Source organism: Mesocricetus auratus, unplaced genomic scaffold (genome assembly GCF_017639785.1).
Source record: "Mesocricetus auratus isolate SY011 unplaced genomic scaffold, BCM_Maur_2.0 Super-Scaffold_4256, whole genome shotgun sequence".
NCBI lineage: Eukaryota > Metazoa > Chordata > Mammalia > Rodentia > Cricetidae > Mesocricetus > Mesocricetus auratus.
In genome coordinates, this window is record NW_024429182.1 from 37,047,935 (window position 1) to 37,070,046 (window position 22,112).

At 42.2% G+C, this 22,112-nt stretch overlaps 1 protein-coding gene across 1 annotated transcript in view; it reads left to right on the forward strand.

Moving 5' to 3' along the window:
- Mamdc2 (MAM domain containing 2) overlaps positions 1 to 22,112 on the forward strand; it is a 148,337-nt gene that overhangs the window by 82,050 nt on the left and 44,175 nt on the right. The window contains exons 7-9 of the mRNA XM_005063739.4: positions 2,267 to 2,360; positions 8,128 to 8,271; positions 10,951 to 11,216. Of these exons, the coding sequence (XP_005063796.1) occupies positions 2,267 to 2,360; positions 8,128 to 8,271; positions 10,951 to 11,216 (504 nt within the window). The remainder of the gene's footprint in view (positions 1 to 2,266; positions 2,361 to 8,127; positions 8,272 to 10,950; positions 11,217 to 22,112) is intronic.

The following is a 22,112-nucleotide window of genomic DNA, read 5'->3' on the forward strand; positions in this document are numbered from 1 at the left end:
TATTGCACAACTGAAGGAAGTGCTTCAGTTTGTCTGAGGTCCTAACCAGGCCGCAAGGATCTGGGGGTGCAGCCCCCTGGTTGCTGAGCATTTGCAGCTAGCTATAAGTAGAGTCTTCATTGCTGACATTATTAATACCCCCCAGCTTTTCACCCCATACTTTCCACAGTGTCTTCTCCAGTTCCCTTTAAAGAACAGAAGTGACTGGTTCCCCCTGGCTGCTTTTCAGTAGCATCATCTGCTAGCCTGCTGGGGAACTGGAGAAGGCTGAGCTTGCTCTCCCTTTGCAATGTGCTGGCTCTGCCACTGGTGTGCCTGACACTCCTCTGTCCCCTCCCGATTCCTCTCAGATCCCTTACTCCAAACAGCTCCAGAGACGACACAGGGCCTTTGTAAAATGTGTGCTATTTCCTCTCACAAAGTCTGATCAGGGTTTGATTTGTGCTTACAGCCCAGTGGAAATTTTCTGGGAGTTTGGGTTCCAGAAGGAAACAGAAATGCTGCCCCAGAACATTTTCCTCTATTAAAGTCAAATGCGTCACACATTAATGCACATTCAGGAGGCATGTGTACATGCACATGTGTGTGTATGATTGTGCACACACACACACACACACACACACACACCAACAATGTTTTCTTTGCTAACTTCTTTTATCCAACAGAAACTCTTCAGGCAACATTTGCATGAATGAAGCATTGCTGGATTTCTTTTTTAATCTGTACTTGAAAAGTCAAAATGCTGGCCACATGCATCTTTGGATCTGCATGTGTGTGACTTTGGTCTACTGTCTGAGTCTGTCATTTGTGTTGTTTGCTCTCACTAATTGCCAAGAAAAGGAGTTGGCACTGGAGAAATCAGGGAACTCGATATCACCACATTCTCAAGTGCATTTCCAAAGGATAATAAACTTTTCTAAGCAGAGAGTGCTGGCATAGGGCTGTGATTGGCAGACCCTTGTCAGAAAGAGCTTCTTAGTCTCTGCTCAATATGAGTAGTCTTGTCCCTCCTTCTATCAGTGCCCCAGTGTCATTGGTCTGTGGTGGGGGCAGGAGGCATGCACACATCACAATTTCCTCTTTTATAAAGACTGTAAGGACATCAGTCATTTGGAATAGAAATCCACCCTTCAGCAGTTATAACCTTACCTTAATTACATTTGTAAAACCTCACTCTCCAATAGGGAAACAAACTGAGATCCTAGGGATTAGGACTCGGGGTAGCCAATGCCTCCTTTAGGTAGGTTTGCCTTCTCCACACTCAAGAGTCTGCATCACAGCAAGCCAACTTCATGTATTTAGTAGGCCTGGCATGCTCAAGTCATGATCCACAACATGGCTTAGTTACCAACTCACACAGCATAGACCGCACACCTGCACTGTTTCCCTAAAACGACTTGGGGCTGTGCTGATCACACCTGATGGATGCCTTATGGTCTCACACAGAGAGGTGGAAGGTAGTAGGTGGAATAAAAGGAAGAAAAAGTAAAGCAGCTGATGTCATCGACCCATGGTCTTTGTGAATCCATTGGAACATGGCTGGGAAGGCCTGGGCACAATGCTCATCTCTTACTACTCTCAGCTGAGTGCCATCTGGGGTAAAGGGCACAGAAAGCTTAGTTTCCTGTAGATGATGGAAGAACCTGATCTATTTTCTTCACTGACTTTCTTATAGATGAAACCCATGGTGCTAATGAATTCTGGAATTCTGTCAGAAATATCTTGGGCATGCTAGCTGATAGTCAAGGAGTGGGGAATGCAGCCACCAGTAAATACAAATTTCAGATGTCTTGGTCCATTATGGGTTGCCACAACAAAATGCTGTAACCTCAATGACTTACAGACATCAGAAATTTACCTGTCACTGTCTAGAAACTGATAAACCCAAGATCAAAGTGCTGGCAAATACATTATGGCAAGTGTCCTTTTCCCAGTGCATAGATGGCATCCTCCATTTGTCTGCACAAGAAGAAAGCTCCTTGGGGCTCACCACTAAACTCAGGAACAGAGGGCTCCACCCTCAGGAGCTAACCGCCTCCTCAAAGGACCCACTTCCTAATACCATCACATTGAGGATTAGATCTCAATAGATAACATTTGTGCAACTCAAACCCTTCAGAACACAGCAACTTCATTTTCCCTGATTACCAAATAATTACAAGTCCTCGTAACTTGGTCTCAATTGATGTGATTGATGTGTCATTTTCAATCATGTAAGAGCAAGAATGTATGTAAATGTATGCTAACCTGTCTTTTTCCTTCCCAGGTTATCTTTGAAGTTGCTTTCAATGGTCCCAAAGGAGGCTATGTGGCCCTGGATGATATTTCTTTCTCTCCTGTTCATTGCCAAAATCAGACAGGTGAGTCCCACTCCCTCTCCCTCATTTGGAATGTGCCCGCCTCGCCAGAGTTGGCACTTGAGTTTGACTTTAATTTCTTCACCTTTTGTCCTATCCTAGCCTTAAAAGGTCATCAACTGAAAAATCATTTTTGGAGAGTATTACCTTCTTTCATCTCTCATATAGTGGATTCAATTTCTTTGATACTACACACAAGTTTTAATGAGGCACTTTTGTCTTCCCTTCCTATTAGGAAAAAATTAAATATTAATTTGCCCAAATTAATTTATTTCTTTAAAGGATATGTTGGGTCCATACAATGAATAAATGGATAAATTTAGAGAAAAACAAAGACAAAACAAAAAACTCACAACCTACTGGATGGAATTACAAAAAAAACTCTAATTTTTAAGTCTCTAAGACTTATAATGTCCTTATTCTTATAGATACTAGTATTCAATAGACATCTCTGAGATGGTCTTGGTTAAACAATATGTACTTTTCACTACCTTCTTTTTCAGAATGAACCCTCACATAATTTTACCCAGGCCAAGGTTAAAATTGTATAACTTTGATGCCTGGAAAGAAAGGATTCTCTACTTTCTTAGAAAATGGATAAACAAAGTATTTTACAGTAAGAACAATAGTAGTTAAACAGTAACACAGTTAAATGCAATTGATCTTACTGTTCAGCAAACCATTTCCTTGCCACTCGCAGAGCAACACTGTGACCATCCCATCTTACTAACAAGCACTCTTTCTGTAACTGGAGCATAGGAAATCCATTAGTGAAGCTGATCTTTGTGGCCTGACTTTCTCTTAAGACAGATCTGGTCTCTAATATGCTTTTAGCTATATCCTGTCAAGTAGACTAAGTTAATTTTTTCCTCTTGAGCTACACTGTTATCCCCAAATTAGAGGGAAACCTAATTTGTTAACAAACACTAAGGGTTTTTTGTTGTGGTGATTTGAATGAAAACGCCTGCCATAGGCTCATAGGGGGTGTTACTATTAGGAGGTGTGGCTTTGTTGGAGTAGGTGTGGTATTATTGGAGAAAGTGTGAGCTTTGAGGTCTCAACTGCTCAAGCCAGGCCCAGTGTCACTCTTTCTTCCTGCTGCCTGTGGATCCAGATGTAGAATTCTAATCTACTTCTCCAGCACCGTGTCTTTCTGCATGCCACCATGCTTCCTGCCACAACACTAATGTATGAAACCCCTGAACTGTAAACCAGCCCTAAGTATATGTTTTTCTTTATAAGACTTGTCATGATCATGGTGTATCTTCACAGCAAAAGAAATCCTAACTAAGACATGTTGTTGTTTTATTGATTCTAATTTTTTAAAAGGGGTTAAATGAGACCATCTCAATCTAGAGCCTCAGGCATGAGAGGCAAGTTCTCTACCACCCAATCTATTGCCTAACTATTATGCGCTTACATGTTTTAAATAATTCAGCCCAAAGATTAAAATTGTCCCTAAATTTGATAGAACACAGAAAAAATATTTTACTTCGTAGAAATTTGATTGCTGCCTGATACCACCAGCTAATATCTCAATTATGATAATGGTAATTTCACAATTTCCTTGTCATTATTTTTTACAGTTTTTCTTCTGTTACTGGACACTTACATTGAACTGTTCTATCTCTAAGCTAGACATGTGGGAGAAGAAGTATTTGTTCAAAGTCTATGCTGCATGGAGGGTGGGATGACAAGGTAGCCAGGAAATAACAATGCCAACCTAGCAGATGCTTCTGAAAGAAATGTGGAGTGTGCATGAGCACTTACTTCCCTACAACAGGAAAAAACAATTCCAGCAAACTGAGGCTGCATGAGAGGGTCAGCAGCTCCTCAGTGTGTAATATGCTTGCACATGGCCCCTTTCCCTGCAGAGACGTGTGTTTTTCAAACAGTAGGTCAGTCAAGGTTCCCTACTGGTCTTCAGAACTCCTCATTGTGTGTGCCAGTCTTGCTTTTAAGAATCACTTAATTGCATCATTTTAGTATTATACCCAAGAACCAGGAAATGGATTATGATCCCTTTACTCACAGTTATAAGCTGTGTGATATTGTAATGGTAATTTTTTAAAAGATTTGTTTTTTTGTATGTGTTTTGCCTGCATGCATGTATGTGTATGCATGTAATGCCCACCATGGCCAGAAGAGGGTGTCCAAACTATTAGTTCCAGGTGGTTGTCAGCCATCATAGAGGTGCTGGGATGACAACATTGTATCACAATGTCAAAAAGTTAGAACACTGCTGGGAGTCTGCACTATTGCATTTTGGTCTATAAATCCTAGAACACCCAGCAAGCCTTCCTATCTACTTGTAGAAGGCCTAACGTTAATGTCCAACTCCAAAATGTTGTGTCATATACAGGCACTGGGATTCTATCCATTCCACACCCAGGTCAGAGGCTGCCAGAGTCCTGGCACTCATGGGTACTCATCGATACTCCTCAGAAGGCCTTGTGAGCCAACACCAACCATTCACCAACACCAGGGCATGGCTCAGAGTTCTTGGCATGGTCCAGAGTTCGTGTCTAGTTTGAACACAATTCCGATTGCTGACTAAACTGTAAATGAAGTTACTGACATTTTCCTGTGGCGGTTTCCTAAAGTGTATCTGCTAACTATTCAGAGGCCCTGTGTCCTCATGGTTCTCTAGTCTATGACCAGGTCCTAGACAGCTTTGAATTTTCTCTGTTGCCTTTAACTATGCTTTAAGGTTAGCTTCCTTCACCATATACTGAGTCTGGTGCTTGTCTCTTACTGCAGGGCCTGAGGAGTCCTTTAAATTACAGCACAAGTTCTTAGCTTGTCTCCAGGAGCTCCATGAGGCAGAGCTGTTCTTCCCAGGATGCAGTGTACTCCAGCTAATTAGGTCATCTAAAATGCCTCCATTTCTAAGAAGTTCAAGTGTCAGAAAGCAAGTACTTAACTAAGGCGTACAGGCTGATGCTTTCTGATAACTTAGTTTAAGGGGTTTGCTTTCCTTTCTTTCTCCTATCAACTGATGCTCAGAGGCTTGTGTCTGCCTCCAGTTCCTCCCTATGCATTCAACGTGTCATCAACATGCTCCAGAAGCTCGATTTATGACCGTTGCTTAACCCAAACTTCTGAAACAAGCTATGAGTGAGGGCTTTGTCTCCACCTCAAATGCTGATCGGTGTACTGGGGAGTCCCTATCTTTAGCTTTCAGTTACTGACTCAATATTCTGCATAAAAAAAGACTTGGTCTATGATTTCCAATTTTGGAATTTTCTCTTTATCAGACCACAGATAAATCACTTCTAAGAACAAGTATTTATCAAGTGAAGAAAATGACATGATCAGAAAACTCTGAGTTATCATGGAGAAAAGTAATCCTTGCTTAAAGTTGCATTTTATTAGTGTATTTGGAGGTTCAGTCAAGTGGTAAGAAGTCACAGCAACCATACATATATTCTTCTCCCCATACATATTACCATCACCCAGACTCCATATTTTACTTTAAGAGTCACTGTTGGTATTGCATGTTCCAAGGGTGTAGACAAATTTGTAATGACATGTGCCCACCATTACAGTGTCATACAGGCTCTATCTATCTATCTATCTATCTATCTATCTATCCATCCATCCATCTGCCTACCTACCTATCTCCTTCCTCCCACAACCACTGATCTTTCCCTGTCTCCTAACTTTGCTTTTTCCGGTATGCCTTGCATTTGTGGCGTCACACAGTATACAGCCTTTCACACTGGCCTCCTTCACTTAATAGTGTACACTTATGTTTCCTCCAGGTCTCGTCACAGCTCCACAGATAATTTCTTTCTAGAATATTACATTGTCTTAATGTACCACAGCTCATGTGCCCATTCACCAACTGAAGGCCATCATGGCTGAGTCCACATCCTGGCAGCTGTGAATCAATCTGCTTCAAACTTTTGGCTTTCAGCACTACCTCTGCCCTCTCTTACAGACCCAATAAAGAAGTTCATATTCTCTTACAGCGACCCAGGGGTGCTACTCCAAGGTTCATTCCTGATGAGTAATTTCACTGACCTGATGATATCTTTGTGCCAGGCATTTAGGAGTGCCCCACTATTTCCAGAGCTAAATGGCTGGCTATACATTTTGAATTTTCATCTGTTTTTCAATCCCAGGTAGAGAGAAGTTGACTAAAAATTGAGACAATAGGGTTTCCTCTGTTCCCCACTATCCATGGGAGAATGCTGAAGGAATGTTGAGTGATCCTCGTGTGGGTGACTATATTCATTTTTTGCAGGTTTTCTCTCCAGTTCTGGCAGAAATAGGGAGAGCCGCACATGGGCGAGTCAGGCCTAGAGCATTGGAGCTCTCATTTCCTTTTCCACCATCAAGCTCAGGCATGTGACCTGAAATGACCATGTTCCAGTTATATGGGGAGAGTTTCTTCTTATACTTTTTCTGTAATACATTGTTAGTCTTTACCAAAAAGTTGAGAAATATGGAACTCCTTTCTCAGAATTTCAAACTCAGATAAAATTTACAGGAATCCAGTGGGGAGCTCCCACGAACTCTTCCCACAGATCTACAAATTGATAGCATTAGGTAGGGCAAGCATTTGTCTTACCAGGCCTTTAAGAACTTCTTTATCCATTAAACTATTTCAATGTATATCTGCAGTGTAACGATGGAACAACTAGGCAGTTCAGGAAACTTAATACTGACACAATGTTACCAATTAATTCCCAAAGAATGTAACTGTTCCAACAGTGTTTTTTTTTAAAAATAGCTATATATTTTTCTGGGTCAAAACTGAATTTGGGGTTCCTTGTAGCATTTGGTTGAAGGATTCTTTTGACCATTTACTCTGGCCTAGTTCTTCCACCCACATGAATGCTTTCTTGGTTTGAAAATTAAATGAGACCGTAGTCTTGTCCTAAACAACATTGTGTTGCCAGCTGGCTGTTCCCAGAATGAAAGTTTCTCTGCAGATGACTTTCCAGTTATACAAAACAACATTCTTTATCTCTCTGGCCCTAAGATACCCCAACAGTGTATCTAACCATTCAGACTAGGCTCATACTGAGCATCCCAAACTACTGTGGTTCACAGCCCCTCTGGCCCCAGAGAGCAACCTAAGCTGTGAGGCTTCCAAGTCTCATGCTAATAGGACCAACTGTTATTCCCAAAGGAGCAGGATTCTTCCATATCCCGCTCCATCCAGGCAGTCTGGGCCAAAGTGATACTTTCAAACCATGATAAATGATAGTAGAACTCAACAAAGCCAAACAAGAGCAGCCTGATTGGCCTGGTGTGACTTCTGAACCATGAGGTTTGGGCTAAGCTTTTTCTCCTGTGTGGCAGCTCTACTGCTAATGCCAGTCACCACCACTCTGATGCAGAGACTAGTCAACAAAGGGGAACTGCCTCTGGAAAATACTATTTCTAAAATGCACCTTAGAACTTAGGCATCTCTTAAAATCCTCTCCTTTTTCTTTAAGTTTTGTAGATGGTTTGAAAGGTTTGAGTAAATGCTCAGAGCCTTCACATTCTCAAAGGAAATCCCTTTTGAAGCCTGGCACTTTTTTATTTTTGTGGACAATGTGATCAGGGCTCCTTCTTCCCCTCCTTTTAGAGAGGAAAAGAACAATTTCCCTGTCGTGTTGAAACACTGTTTTGATGACACCTGTCAGCCTGCCACCTGAATGAAAATATTTTGCTGTGTCTTCCTTGTTCTCCTGGCACAGAAGTATCTGTCGACTGTTTAATGGAGCCTCTGAGAGTCCCAGGCTGACTGTAACTTTGTTTCCCATTTGCCCAGGGCTTCCTTTCAGTGCTGTGGAAACCAGTTGTGACTTTGAGGAAGACCTCTGCAATTTTTATCAAGACAAAGAAGGTCCTGGTTGGACCAGAGTGAGAGTGAAGCCAAACATGTATCGGACCGGGGACCACACGACAGGAGCAGGTGAGTCAGAGGTCTGTCAGTCCACACATCCTGGGTTTGTTTTCACACACCACTTGCTATTCTCACTCCATTTCTGCAAAGGCAATGGGGGGGGCAGGAAAGCATGAGGATGAAGAAGCAAACAAGATACTACGCTACACAAAGTATTCGCCATTCCATTCGTTAGATATTTGGAAACTGTTTTGCCCTTCATTTCAGATAAAATACTTAAAAAAAAAAAACCTCACTGGATTCCTTCCATCTGCATGAAGTCTACAGAGGAATCCATAGCGACACGAGGCAGATTAGTGTTTGCAGGGGCTGAGGGGGCAGGGACGCAATAGCTGTGGAATGGCCATGGAGTTTACTTTGGGGATGATGAAAATGTTAGGGAACCAGAGAATGGTGATGGTTGCTCTTGCTTGAAAGTTAATTAAATGAAATCACAGTGAATAGCAAAGGGATAGATAGCACTATTAACATTGTTAAAGTGGGGAATTTTACATCATATATTCTGCCACAGTACTAAATACCATTGTGAGGAAATAGCTACTGGGAAAGAAAATTGAGTGGACACCTAATGGGAACATCTGTCCCAGAACCCAGGGTCTGAGTGCTGCTTGAGTACTGAAAATACTTTAATGATGTCCTCAGGAATCTCAAGGGGCACAGGGCAGGCAGTGGCTAAGTAATTCTGTGTTTCATTTATTTGTCTACATCCTGGGTGCCATGACGCTGAGCAAGCAAAATTTCTAGGTGTGCTCACTTACATAGGCTGCAAAAATGGCCTTGGAAAGGGCCTTATATTTCTATACTGATAATTTTACATTGTTTTCTTACAGGTAGTCTAATTTGAAGTGGAAATACAGGCCCTACAAAGCCTTTTCTGAATTTTGGCAAATTAACCCAGAGAGGATAAAATAGTGCTATGAACCTTACTCTCCTGGCTGATGGCCATTTCAAGGAACAAAGAAAGTGATAGATAAACATACACACAAATGAACACGATTCAAAAGCTTGTCCCCTTGTCTCTTAGTTTCTGCAGCTGAGACTGACAATTAAACAGCCATGAATCAGGTTAGCAAGAGAAAAATGTAACATTCTAGTAAAATATTTTTTACATGCACATGGGCACCTTCACAGAGTGAATGAAGACTAGAAAAGTGCATAGTTCTGGAAGCATCTTATCACTTTTAATAAAGAATGATAAAAGTATGGAAAGTTGCAAGACAGGGGAAAGGGAGGGATGACAGACTGTGAGAAACTGACTAGGAACTCTATGGAGGAAAGTAATAAAAGACAATGGCCGGCTGTAGATAGAGGGTGAAGGGCAGAGAGTCCTTCCTGCCTCTACTGCCCTCAAGTGCCTTCAGCTCAAAATAGCCAGTGTACCAGAGTGGCATATATTGGGTGCTATGTTCTGATGGCCTTCAGTGTTACGAGAGAGAATGGAGTGAGGAACTGATTTTGGTTGGAGACTTAGGAGGGGTCCCTTCCAGGGAGGCTGCAGAGGACAAGCATCTGTGAGGTCTCTCAGTGTGGAGAGAACTGACCACAGCAGCTGTGTAGTAGGAGGGACAGCAGGGCTGCTTGTGGGGAGAGGTAGGAGTGGAGAAGATAGAGCAATGCATGACAGGTTGCCAGACCAGAGCAGGCACTGGGGGTTAATTATAAAGGAAATAAGAAGTCACTGAAAGTCTTTGACTGGAGAAGAATAATATTTAGGTTACAAAAGGGTCTGGCTGTTGTGTGGCCATCCATATTTGTCCATTGCAGGAGGAAATACCACCGATTGGGGCTTTTGTCACATTCCTGAGGCTGGAAGTCTGGAATCTGGGAGGCTTTTCTTCTGGCTTGCAGACAGCAGTCCTATCGCTGTGTCCACACATGCCCCACCGGTGTGGAGGACACAACAATGCCCTGACTCTCCTTACAAGGATGAGATTTTAAAATATTTTGGGAAAACTAAACTAGAGAGCAAACACTGAAGTGCCGTGAGGAGAACGCACAGAAAAGGGAAAGTTGTTCTGTTCTGCCTGCCTTTGCCTACGTGGATCCGCTTTAAGTTGGCTGTGTGGGTAGTGGGATTGGTGGTAAGGGAACCTTTGCTGCTAGAAATTCCCTTATGTTATTTAGAAGAGACAAGGAAAGTGAACACAGCCTCAGCACCTTGGAGGGCCTGTCTGGTGAGAAACATGGTAAAAACATGTTTAATATGTGGTCAAGAGAACGGTGGGTTCTTCCCAGACACAGACATCTCAAAGGATGCCAGGCCAATCTGCCTTCCACTACCCACCAGAGCACTCAAGATAATAGCCTGGGAATGAGTTCTTGACTGCCACCGAATGTGACCCAGCACCAGATATCCAGAGAGCCAGCCAGCCAGTAGTCCCAATCTCATTTGTTCATTTTTGTATTATAAAAAGTGTATTTCTTAATCAATGCCATGAATCTGAGTGTGTTACAGCTTTATGACATTAACTTGAATTTCTAAGAGGTTTCATCTGCAATCGAGGTATAAGGACATTTTATTAGATGTTTTTGTCACTTAAATCACAAGCATCAGAAAAAGCATCTTCATAGTTTAAAGCCTATGGACGTAGTCTCTGCAGGCAAACTCCATTGCTTCGGCCAGATTCCACCTTACAGTCTGCACTCTTCTGCATTGCTGGCACACTGAGTGCTTTGTTTCCTTCACAGGGCATTACCTGTTGGCCAACACTAAGTTTACATCTCAGCCCGGCTACATCGGAAGGCTTTACGGTCCCTCCTTGCCAGGAAACATGCAGTACTGTGTGCGTTTTCATTATGCCATCTTTGGGTTTTTGAAAATGAGTGACACCCTAGCAGTTTACATCTTTGAAGAAAACCATGTGGTTCAAGAGAAGATCTGGTCTGTGCTCGAGTCCCCGAGGGGTGTTTGGATGCGAGCTGAAATCAGCTTTAAGAAGCCCATGCCCACAAAGGTACAGTAGAACCTACACTACCTGTGTCCATTTTTAGTTGCGAGATATGTTGATGATTTCTGTTTAGTTACTGTCCACTGGGGGTATTATCATCTTCTGTCCAGATTAACACCTGTATTAACACATATAACACACATAACCTGCCCCCAGACAGGTGCATGTTAAGTCTTCAGTTCCTTTGTATTTTCTGAATTATGGCCACCTAAACCCCCCTCATATACACACACACACACACAAAACAATGCTGAAATTTAAAAGATGAGATCACTGTGCCTGAGTTTTTATTGTGGCTTTAAGTCAACACTTAAGGCCCTTAGCAGAGCACAGGATAAAGACAGGGTGATCACTAGAGCCAGCTGACCCCACTCAGAGACTGACACCACAAGTCACCAGCAGCTGCCTTTGATAGCAATGAGAATATAAAAACAGACCCACAGATCAAGGAGAATGGCAGCAACGCCCCGGGGTTAACAATTCATAAGCTCAAGGAAGTTTCACAGATGCAATAAATTCTGTGAACTAAGATAGGAAACAGTGTAGGAAAATTCATTTTGCTTTGGCCTGTCAGCCAACTAACAGATTTTCCTCTGTGTGTAAGAAAGAGACCTCAAGATCGTGAACAAAAGTCCTTTCCTCCAAATGCATCTCATACAACAGGAGCTCTGTAGGTATTGTTGGGTGAATGGGCACATAAGCTGATCATCATACCGTCCAGGAGGTACCCCAACTCTGAGCCCCCCTTTAGCTTGTTGCCTAGACACTTTCAAATGTGTTCCCAATGAGTCTTTCTTTGCAGAAATGTCATTCAACGCTGGCACTTCCTCTTTGACCCATGGGTGCTGGGGCAGCCCAGGCCTCCCTATACATACTCTTAAGTATCTGCAAGAATTAGGTGTTTCCCCATCACCAGTCATTTAACTCTCACGGTTGTCACAGCAGGCACATACACAACAAAGACACATCCCGGTGTCACACAATCAAGGGTGCGCTAGAAAGTAGAGTGTGTTATACTTTAAATTAAACTTTATTGACTTTAGAGGAAAATATAACAAGCATCTTGCTTATTTATTTGACTTACATGTATTTATTCACTCATCCATGTGTCTGTTCCTTACTTCAATCATCATTTATTCTGTATATATTTGGTGCCAGGTATATAAAGATAAATGAATCCCAGATCCTATTCATGAGATGGTGATCACATTTGATAGCAGATTGAGATAAATTCAGTGAATGATCCTATCCCACTGGAAGATTGCTCAGAAAGTTATAAAAGTGGTTCTACTGATTGTTAGTGAAAATACCGTCATTCAGACTTGGCAGACCTAATGTTTGGAGGGTCAAAGTTCAAGCCGTGATGGCTTCTAAGTCCAGCTGCTCCTCTCCTCCATAACCTCTACTGGCAAATGCTGGACTGTTTAGGAATCTTCTGGATCCTTTACAGTGAATTCTTGTTGTCACCTGACTCCCATGAAGCTGGAGCAGCCTCCTAGCACATAAGGATGCCCTAGAGGTTCTGCTCAGCCACTGTGCAGTTCCTTGGCCACAGCAGGGAAAATGGAGCCAGACTCGATCACAGTAGGGGAGCTCTTACAGCTCTTGGAAGGAACCGCTTATGCATTCAGATGGAAGTTCAACACAGGAACCTCCAGGTGCATGTCTGAAGCTGACTCAGTTCTAGAAGATTTCCGCTGGGCAGATCTAGCTCCTCGGAGTTGGAGGAGGTGCAGCAAGTAAACAGGCATTGACGCTTTCTTACGGTATATGCACATGTGGAATTATGTGTTCATATGTTGTTTCCATCTGTTTATACACATGGCAATTACTTTAGACAAGGGATACAGTGAAGGACCACTGTTTCCATCACTGCCCTCTAATCCTGAATGCAATCTCCAATTCTACTTCTGTTTTGTTTTGTTTTGTTTTTTGTAAGGAGTTTCTTCCCAGATTTGCAATGTTTTCCTTCATTAACTTTAACTATGTTTGCTGATTCTCTGCTATGAAAAGTTAAGGACTTCTCATGGTTTTTAGTTGTTTTCATTTTGACTGTTAGAACATAACTTTAACTACACTTCAATGTCAAACTTTAGATACTGTTTATTTACACCTACCTTGTCAGATGAACAGATTCTCACTCTTATAATTGTCCTTTGCTTTCTTTTTCCATCTCAAATATATAGTTGTTTTGAGGTTGTTATGACTTAAACATACACTTATATTCCTACTAAACCCTCTGTGCTTGACCTTGAGCAGATATCCTAGCACAGGCCCCGTTGACATTATAAGGCATACAATTCTGACTTTCTATTAAGCCATCCTCAAATTACTGGATTTTAAATTTTTATGGTTATTGCAACAACCATAATAATTTGCTTATTTCTAAATGACCCCAGATGTTCCATACCATTATTGGATGAGAACCATTGATCTATAATAATTCTATCTCTAATTGCAAACCATGTTTGCTTCCTTGCCCTGTTTTATGGCAGGGTTACAATGAGCCTTTCTCTTGCCACAACCCCTTGGCTTCTTCTTATATTTGTGCCTGTGTGCTTTCTTTTGTTTTCACATAGTACTAGAAATTGAACTATCCTGGACCCAGCATTGGTAGACTAGCAGGTTTTCAGTGGGTAAAGATCTGGGCAAGTGCATGTTTCTGTGAATTCTATGCCCAGTTCTCCCACTCTGAGATGCTGGGAGATGTCCCTGCATGTTCACAGACTTGGATGGTGCTCTTATACCCCTAAGAAGTTGGAGTTAGATGTGTAGTCCTTGTGTAAGCACCCTTCAATGCCTCTGAGAAAAGGATTTCAGAGGTACAACACCAAACCTGTGAGACTGTTCCCCGTGTGTGGTTCCTGTCCACAGAAAGTATGTTTCTTCAAATATTCATCACCTTTAGAAAAGAGTGCTAAGTCACAAAGCACTGAAAATAGGCACAGGGTGAATGTTGTCTAGGAGCTTCTATTGGCTGCTTTCTACAGTTTAATAATTCAATATTTATTTTAACTTATTCTAAACTGGTGGAAGCTTAAGAGAGTTTTCTGAGCATATTGAGCTTTGCATACATTTTATACCAGCTGGAATTTATAATGACTAAGGTTCTGAAATTAACCTGCGGGGGCTTCTAGAAAGTTCCAGATCAACCCAGGTCAAACCCAGAGGCAACGTGACTGTTTCTCTGGAAACAGGAAGGGTTTGAGAAGCTGTGAAATCCCCTTTGGTCTACATCACATACCTACTTTGTGTCCTGCAGTGTACTCTCTCACTCCCAATCCTTAGCATCTGCCAACAATCCATTTAGAGAGGACACTGAAACCTCAGCATGTTAGAACGGCTTGATTCGTCTTAGTTTCTTGGTGCTCTCCTTCAGGCTGCAGGCAAGATCATTTCATTACACTGGGGTTCTAAGATGCATCTCAGACTTGTCCTGTCTGTCTCACTTGCCACCCCTCACACAAATAACCACCACGTTCACCTCAATGACAAGGAAACCTTGTTATTTTCTGTGACTCCGGCTTGCAGTTTCTCTGTTCTGAACCAGCAGCCATGTCACCTTCCTGAAGCAGAAGTCAGATGGTGCCATTCCCTCCATGAAACACTTCCACAGCCTGCAGGACAGAGCTGCCTCCATGACTATGGCTTCTAAAACCCCACGTGATCTGGTGCTCACCCATGTTGCTGACCTCTACTCCATTCCCACCACAAAACACTGCCTCTGCTCTGCTCACAGGCACATGGTCTCATGGGACTCCTCTCTGTGCCTGAGTGTGAAGGCCATTCTTTCATCACGGCCTTTTCACTGCAAGTCCCTTATTCCCTCATGTCCTTCCCCACAAATTCCCATATCCCCCTGGTTCACATGCCTCTGTCCCTCATGAAGGGCTTCCTCTCTGACAGGAACTTTCCAGACTACTTCATTTATCAGCTCTTTCACCATCCTCGGATTGTTTCCCCCATTATATTTTCTGATTTTGTGTACCAAAACTATCCAAATCCAAAACAAGTTTTGTTTACTTTTTATTACTCATTTCCTCTCTTTTTAAAACATTCATTTAGACAAGGACTTTATCAGCTTTTATCATTTCTGTGTCCACAGCAAAATTCTGCTCAAATATATTGTTTGTGGAATTGTGGTGGGTGGGCAGATGGATGGATGGATAGATGGATGGATGGATGGAAGGATGGATGACTAACCTTTCTCAGGATGTTACATGGCAGCACTGGGGAGTGAAATGTGATCTTGATAGCCCTGAGGCTTGCCCATTTGTGCAGGAGAACTTGGTGAGGTCAGGGTCCAGGTCCAGGTCTGGTCTTAAGAAGGCCTCTTTTTGTGCAGTAAAGGAAGTGAAGCTTCCAACCTTTGTTGGGATCTAGGAACCATTTATTATTTTATTTAATTCCCATAATGAACATATTTTTAAGAAAACTGGATCTCAGGGCTGGAGTGATGGTTCAGAGGTTAAGAGCACTGGCTGCTCTTCCAGAGGTCCTGAGTTCAATTCCCAGCAATACATGGTGGCTCATAAAAAAACTGGATCTCTTCGTAGTGCCCATTTCATCCTAGAATGAAAATAGATCATCCCAATGACTAATCCAGATACACCACTAGAAACTGATGCTGACCTGAGAGCATCCTCATATGTCACTGATGAAGGAAGAGCCTGCACTGTGTCCTCGATACTTCAGGATCAGAGTCATTCACTATGACTAGACAAGGCCCATGCCACAGCAGGGCCTACTTTCATGACCATTATTTTCTTCTCTCCAGGGTTTGTTGTCACAAGTAACAAAACACAGCACAATGATGGGCTTCTTGACCAGAACTGTAAAGTCCAACTTTTCATCCTGTTTCCCAGCTTCTCCTCCTATATTCTCAATCCACAGACCACATCTCTGTCCCCTCCCCTCATGGCCTTCCTCTCAGCCTGCTTCTTTTTCTTTCTTACCCCTGCTAGTACTTACCAGATCACTTTAAAGACAATGGGTAGGTTAGATTAATAATTCCTTGCTAGCTCTCTTAACTAATCTTGAACTGAAACTGTGATCTATAGTCCTGTTTAAGGAAAGGCAGCAAAAAGTAAGGATTTCCTTTATTCCACTCCAGCAAAAGAGCTATGTAGTGTAATTCTGTGTAATGCTATTACATCTGCCAAGGGTGGGTGGGCCTCTAATAAACTCGATGGGACAGTCCTCTAGCTGCCACAGCTTCCTAAGGAAGGAAACTATCATGATCACATTTAATAGAAAAGCTTAGCAAAAAGTAAGGATACTGAACCAGGTGATGGTGGTGCACACCTTAGTCTTAGCACTTGGGAGGCAGAACCAGGTGGATCTATGAGTTCAAGGCTAACCTGGTCAACAGAATGAGTTCCAGGATTACATAGAGAATCCCTATGTTGAAAAACAAAAGCAAGCAAACAAAACAAAACAAAACAAAAGGTAAGAAGACGCTGTTCAAATACACATGGCCTTTAAATGGCAGGGCTGAGAGTGGATCTACGACATCCTACCCTCTTCAGGTAGGGAGGAAAGTAGCAAATTCAGGGCTTTATTAAACTGAGTCTCCATTTGTCTATTTTAGAAATGCTTGTCTCCTAGAGGGGATCAGAATTCAAGATAGTCTATCACAGTCAAAGAAGATCAGTGGGTTAGAGGGTAGAGGCAGCTAGCTCTGCCTTAATTATTAACTCATAACTGCTAGTCTATTTACTTCCGTGTGGTCTTGGCTTACTGAAGAATGCTGGACCTGCAACCCTTTTGCCTGCTACATTGAGACTGTCCTGGCAGGCCCTCATTACTACCTTTCCCAGATTTCTCCTCCTCTCCTATCTTCCTGTCTCATTGGCCATTGGCCCAACAGTGTTTTATTCATCAACCAATAAGAGACGCATATATAGAAGGACATCCCCATCGCTTCACTTTTCTCCCATGTGTAAAAGGGGTATCTGGTATTATGTGCTGCATAAAGTCATTCTGTGTATCACATGAAATTAGCTGAGGTATGAAGTATGTCTCCTGGCATATAATTAACATGATTAAGTTCAGCACAACACAGGCACAGAGAAAGATAGAACAAAGCTGATTTTCTAGGTCACAGCATTGATTTATTACATGGGTAATTCTGCATCTTGATTTTGGCTGTGAGCTGTTGAAAATGAGGTCAGAGTTAAATCATTATTAGCAATGTTAGATTTTCTTAAATAAATGGAAGATGTATACAACTATGAGCCCTACAAGATTTTGTATGTGTATGTTTGTATGTGTATATGCACATATGAGAGGTGCAGAGGTGTGCATGTGTGTGTGTGTGTGTGTGTGTGTGTGTGTGTGCATTTGAGCTCTCATGTGCACAGGCAAGCAAGAGATCAATGGTCAGGAGTCTTTCTCAGTTGCTTATTTAATCTTAGATAGGGTTTCCCTGTATAGTCTTAGCTGTCCTGAAACTTACTCTGTAGACCAGGTTGTCCTTAAACTCACAGAGATCTGTTTGCCTCTGCCTTCTGAGTGTTGGAACTAAAGGTGTGCACCACCACTGCCTGGCTGCCACCTTTTTTTAAAGCCTCTAATTGAACCTGAAGTTCCCCAATTTGATTAGACTGTTTGACCAGCAAGCCCCAGTCATCCTCCCAGCTCTGCTCCCCCACCACCACAACTGGATCTTTATGTTGGTACTGAGGTCAGCTCCTCAGGCATGTGTGGGAAGTACTTTATTGGTTGATCCATCTCCCCAGTCCCTTCTCTCTTAAAAAAATATTTTCAAGGTTTCAGAAACATTTTCCGAAGTTCAATAACCATAAAACTTTATCTTCCGTGCCCCCATCTCTACCACCAGAGTGCTCTGCAGAATTAGAGCAGCTGGGAAGAGTTATTTGGGGGCTATGTGTGGTAGCACACACCCATAATTCCAACACTTGGGGAAGGGAGTGACTGAGGCAGGAGTACTGAGAGTTTATATTTACAAAGCAAGATCCTATCTCAAACAAACCAATAAACAAAAGCAAAGTTACCTGGAAGAGAGAGCAATTTGTGAGGCTGTGTTATAGCTTAATGAGAGAGCACTTTCCAGAGAGAGGGGGAGAGAAGGAGAGAAAAACAGAAACAGAGAGAGACAGGAAGGGAGGAAGGGAGGGAGGGAAGGAGGGAATAATTTGCTCCAAAATGGTTTTACTAAAAGTAAACTGTGAGGAGAGACTCCAGGGCGGGCGTTGGTGGCACACACCTTTAATCCCAGCACTAGGGGCAGAGGCAGGGGGATATCTGTGAGTTCAAGGTCAGCCTGGTCTACAGAGTAAGTTCCAGGGCAGCTTCCAAAATAATACAGAGAAACTCTGACTTGAAAAACCGAGAGAGAGAGAGAGAGAGAGAGAGAGAGAGAGAGAAAGGAAAAAAGAAAAAAGAAAGGAGAGACTCCAGAAAGAGACCAGAAATTCCATGATGTTGATACCCAAACATTTGCCTTCCAGCCGTCAAATTCTACAGTTAACATAAGGGTGGTCACTGTTGCACCATGGGGGTTAGATTCTGAGTAAATTCTTGCCTGAAACTACTTTTAGCAAAGATGCTTCAATAGCCTTTTAATTAAAGCGCTGGGGGAAAGGAGACACACTACTTTGTTAATTAAGTATTTATTGGAGGGGGTAGTTAAGAGGCTGATAAATGAGAGGATGGCAAAGCACCCTGTTTCTTCCAAAACTGGGTTTAGGATCAGCTTAGCAATCATTAAAATCTTCATAGCAAACATTTCTAACTTTATATCTTTACCTTGCTGTAAGACTAAAAGTCAAATATTGAAAGCTGCACGCATTCAAGAGGAAGGCCCCATCCAACCAAATCTAAATAGTTTCCCCAGTGGCTTAAAAAAACAAAAACAAAAGCTAAACCCTATGTCAGTCCTTAGCTATGCACCATGAAGTACAGCACAGTAGATGTGTTCCAATTAACAAGGGCTCTGTGGTCAAATGATTCAGTAACATTGAAAATGCCTGCCAGTGTCACAGTCAAGAATCCTGTTTAACTGTGTTTAAAGTGCTAACTTCCTCAAAGCATGTCACTTAGAGCCTTTTTATTATGTATCTTCTGTTAGTACTATACCATTCTAACTACACATAACCTCCTTACTGCTTCAACACTGCTATGAGCTTCTAGAGATCAGGGAGCCGTTTATCATGTATCTCATTAGTTTTTTATTTCTAATGCTGACACAATTTCTGGAACAGAATAGGTACTCCAGAGTCAGAGTGGGGACTGCCAATGAATGTGTATTAACAGCAAGGAAGAAACACACTTCCGTGAAAAGAAGACGGGAGACTATTGAACCTGACCAGATTGGTTTGGCTCAGTTTCAGAGGTCATAACTGGTCAGCTGGCTCCATTGTTTCTGTGTCTGTGATGAGACAGAACATCATGACAAAGAGCACATAGGGATCTGCTCACCTCATGGAAGCCGGAAAGCAGTTACAAGAAGTTGGAGCCAAGAAGTGCCCTTCAAAGACATATCCCCGGTGGTCCACTTCTTCTAAAGCTCCCCATCTCCCATAGTTCTATAGCCTCCCAACACAGTCTGAACTTTCATTAACAGACAAACCCATTTGTGGAGCCAAAAGCTTCCCGAAAGCTCCATCTCTACATGTTTCTTTTATCGCCGACCAAGGCTTCATTTCATGAGAATTTCAGAGTGAATTGTTAAAAGTCCAAACACCCTGACAGAGTGACTATAAGGACACATTGTACGCACATGCGTGCGCGCGCAACACGCGCACACACACACACACACACAGAGTGCAGAATTTCACTTTTTAAAAATGATTTTTAATTACTGAAACCAATACCTATAAATCTTCCCTTTGAAACAAGTCTATCCTTACATTGTTCCATTTTGCTCTTCCCAAGGATCTCTGTTGGGGTTCACCGGTGATCCCAATTCTGACCCTTCCCTTGCCCCCCAATATAGCCTCCATTCTGCACTATGATCAGTCATCTGCTTGCTTATACATCATACCTTTCCCAGCCCAGCTCACCCCTGGCTTTATCATCTGGATATTTCTAACCTATGAGGACCTCGGCTGCTGCTTTCTTTACCACAGGCTTCTCGGTTAAGCTGGAGGAAACAGACTGCTCTGCCATCCCTTCTGAGCTGCTGGAAACACCTTCGTGCGACTATCTCAATGATTTACTTCCTTGTCCCCAGTGTAGCTGTCCCCAGCCATTTCCCATCTTCATTAGCAGACTTGCCACTTGAGCCTCCCTGTTTCCTTCTTAGGCTGTGACCTCATGGCTTCACTTCCCAAAATGATGAAAGTATCTGGCCATTTGGTTCTGTTCCTCTCTGAATCCTTTCCTGACACCTTCATCTCCTGATCAGTCTGGTCAAGGAAGTACTGTCCTTGTTTTTAGTGTAAATGCACCCACACATCTTGACTTGTGATGTCACTCTCCCGCCTCTTCTGAGGCTGGAGTTCATAAACCCTCCCATCTCCGTTTGTATACACACTGGCAAAGAATGTTGACTCCTGCATTCCACAGAGAGGAACAAGCCTTCATCTCAGTGCAGTTAAGCTACCCTGTAGTTGTTTGTTTGTTTGTTTTTGTTTTACCTTTTGATCTTTGGGGTTTGGAGGGGCACCCAGCTCCCAAATGAATCACATGGAGTCTTACTGTTTCTTATTAATGTCTGGCCTTAGCTTGGCTTTTTTCTAGTCAGTTTTTCTTAAATTGTCCAGTCTATCTTTTGCCTCTGATATTTTTATCTTTCTCTATTTCTGCATATCTTCCTCTGCTTCTTTCCCCATGTCTTGCTGTGTAGTTGGGTGACTGGCTCCTGGATCCTTTTCTCCCAGATTTTTCCTCCAGCCCCACCTGTCCTTTCTCCTGCCTTGCTATTGGCCATTTGGCTCTTACTAGTCTGATCAGGTGTTTTAGACAGGCAAAGTAGCACAGCTTCAGCTTCACAGAGTTAAACAAATGCAACATAAAAGAATGCAACACCTTTTTGTATCATTAAACAAATGTTCCACAGCATAGACAAATGTAACACATCTTAAAATAATATTCTACTACACTACCCCTCATCCTCTTGCTTCAGAATCCATACTTCATGAAAGAAGCATTCATTGCCAGTCGCTGTCAATGCCAAAGCCCATTTCTCACTCCACATACCTTCACCCTCTGTCTTCCTTCTCCAATGTTCCTTCAAAAGGCTTCAGCAGCAGACAGTATGACTCACTGATGCTTCTTCAGGGATCTTTACACTTGGGGTAAAACCCTACCCTTCTCCCAAATGCCTCTCCCTCTGAAGCTTGTGTTCACTTATTGGAGTGAAATTTGTATTTTAAAAAAGAGCAGTGGGTCAGGGATATTAAGACTGTCTTCATATCTCATCTCTTGCATTAACTGTGTAGATCAGAATGTCATGTCTCCTCTATTTGAAATGAGCACATGCACTCAGATGATCTTTAAGTCTCTGTTATATTTTTAGGCATCTTAATGGCAGGAACTATGTTTTATTCTTAGGTGTATTTTTTGTAGATGCTTTCCTCTACTTATTTCCTCTTACAAGAATCTCTTTCCTTCAGGGGGAGAAAAAAAGCTGAAATTCAAGTGATTCAGATTTCCACCTTAAATTCCTTACCTTAATTGTGCCCTTAAATAATACCAAAGTAAACAACAGTAAACTACTTGTGGCTCTGAAATTTTTCAAATTTTTAATTTTTTGTGTATATAAGTGTTCTGTTTGCACATGTGTGCACCATGTATATTCCTAATACATTTAATATAATTTAATATAAATTTATTCTAACAAACAAAATAAAAGTAAGCTAAGCAATATAAAGGTGGATTCTACAGTGAAATCAGAAAAAATACAATTGAAAATATATATCCAACCTATTTCATTAA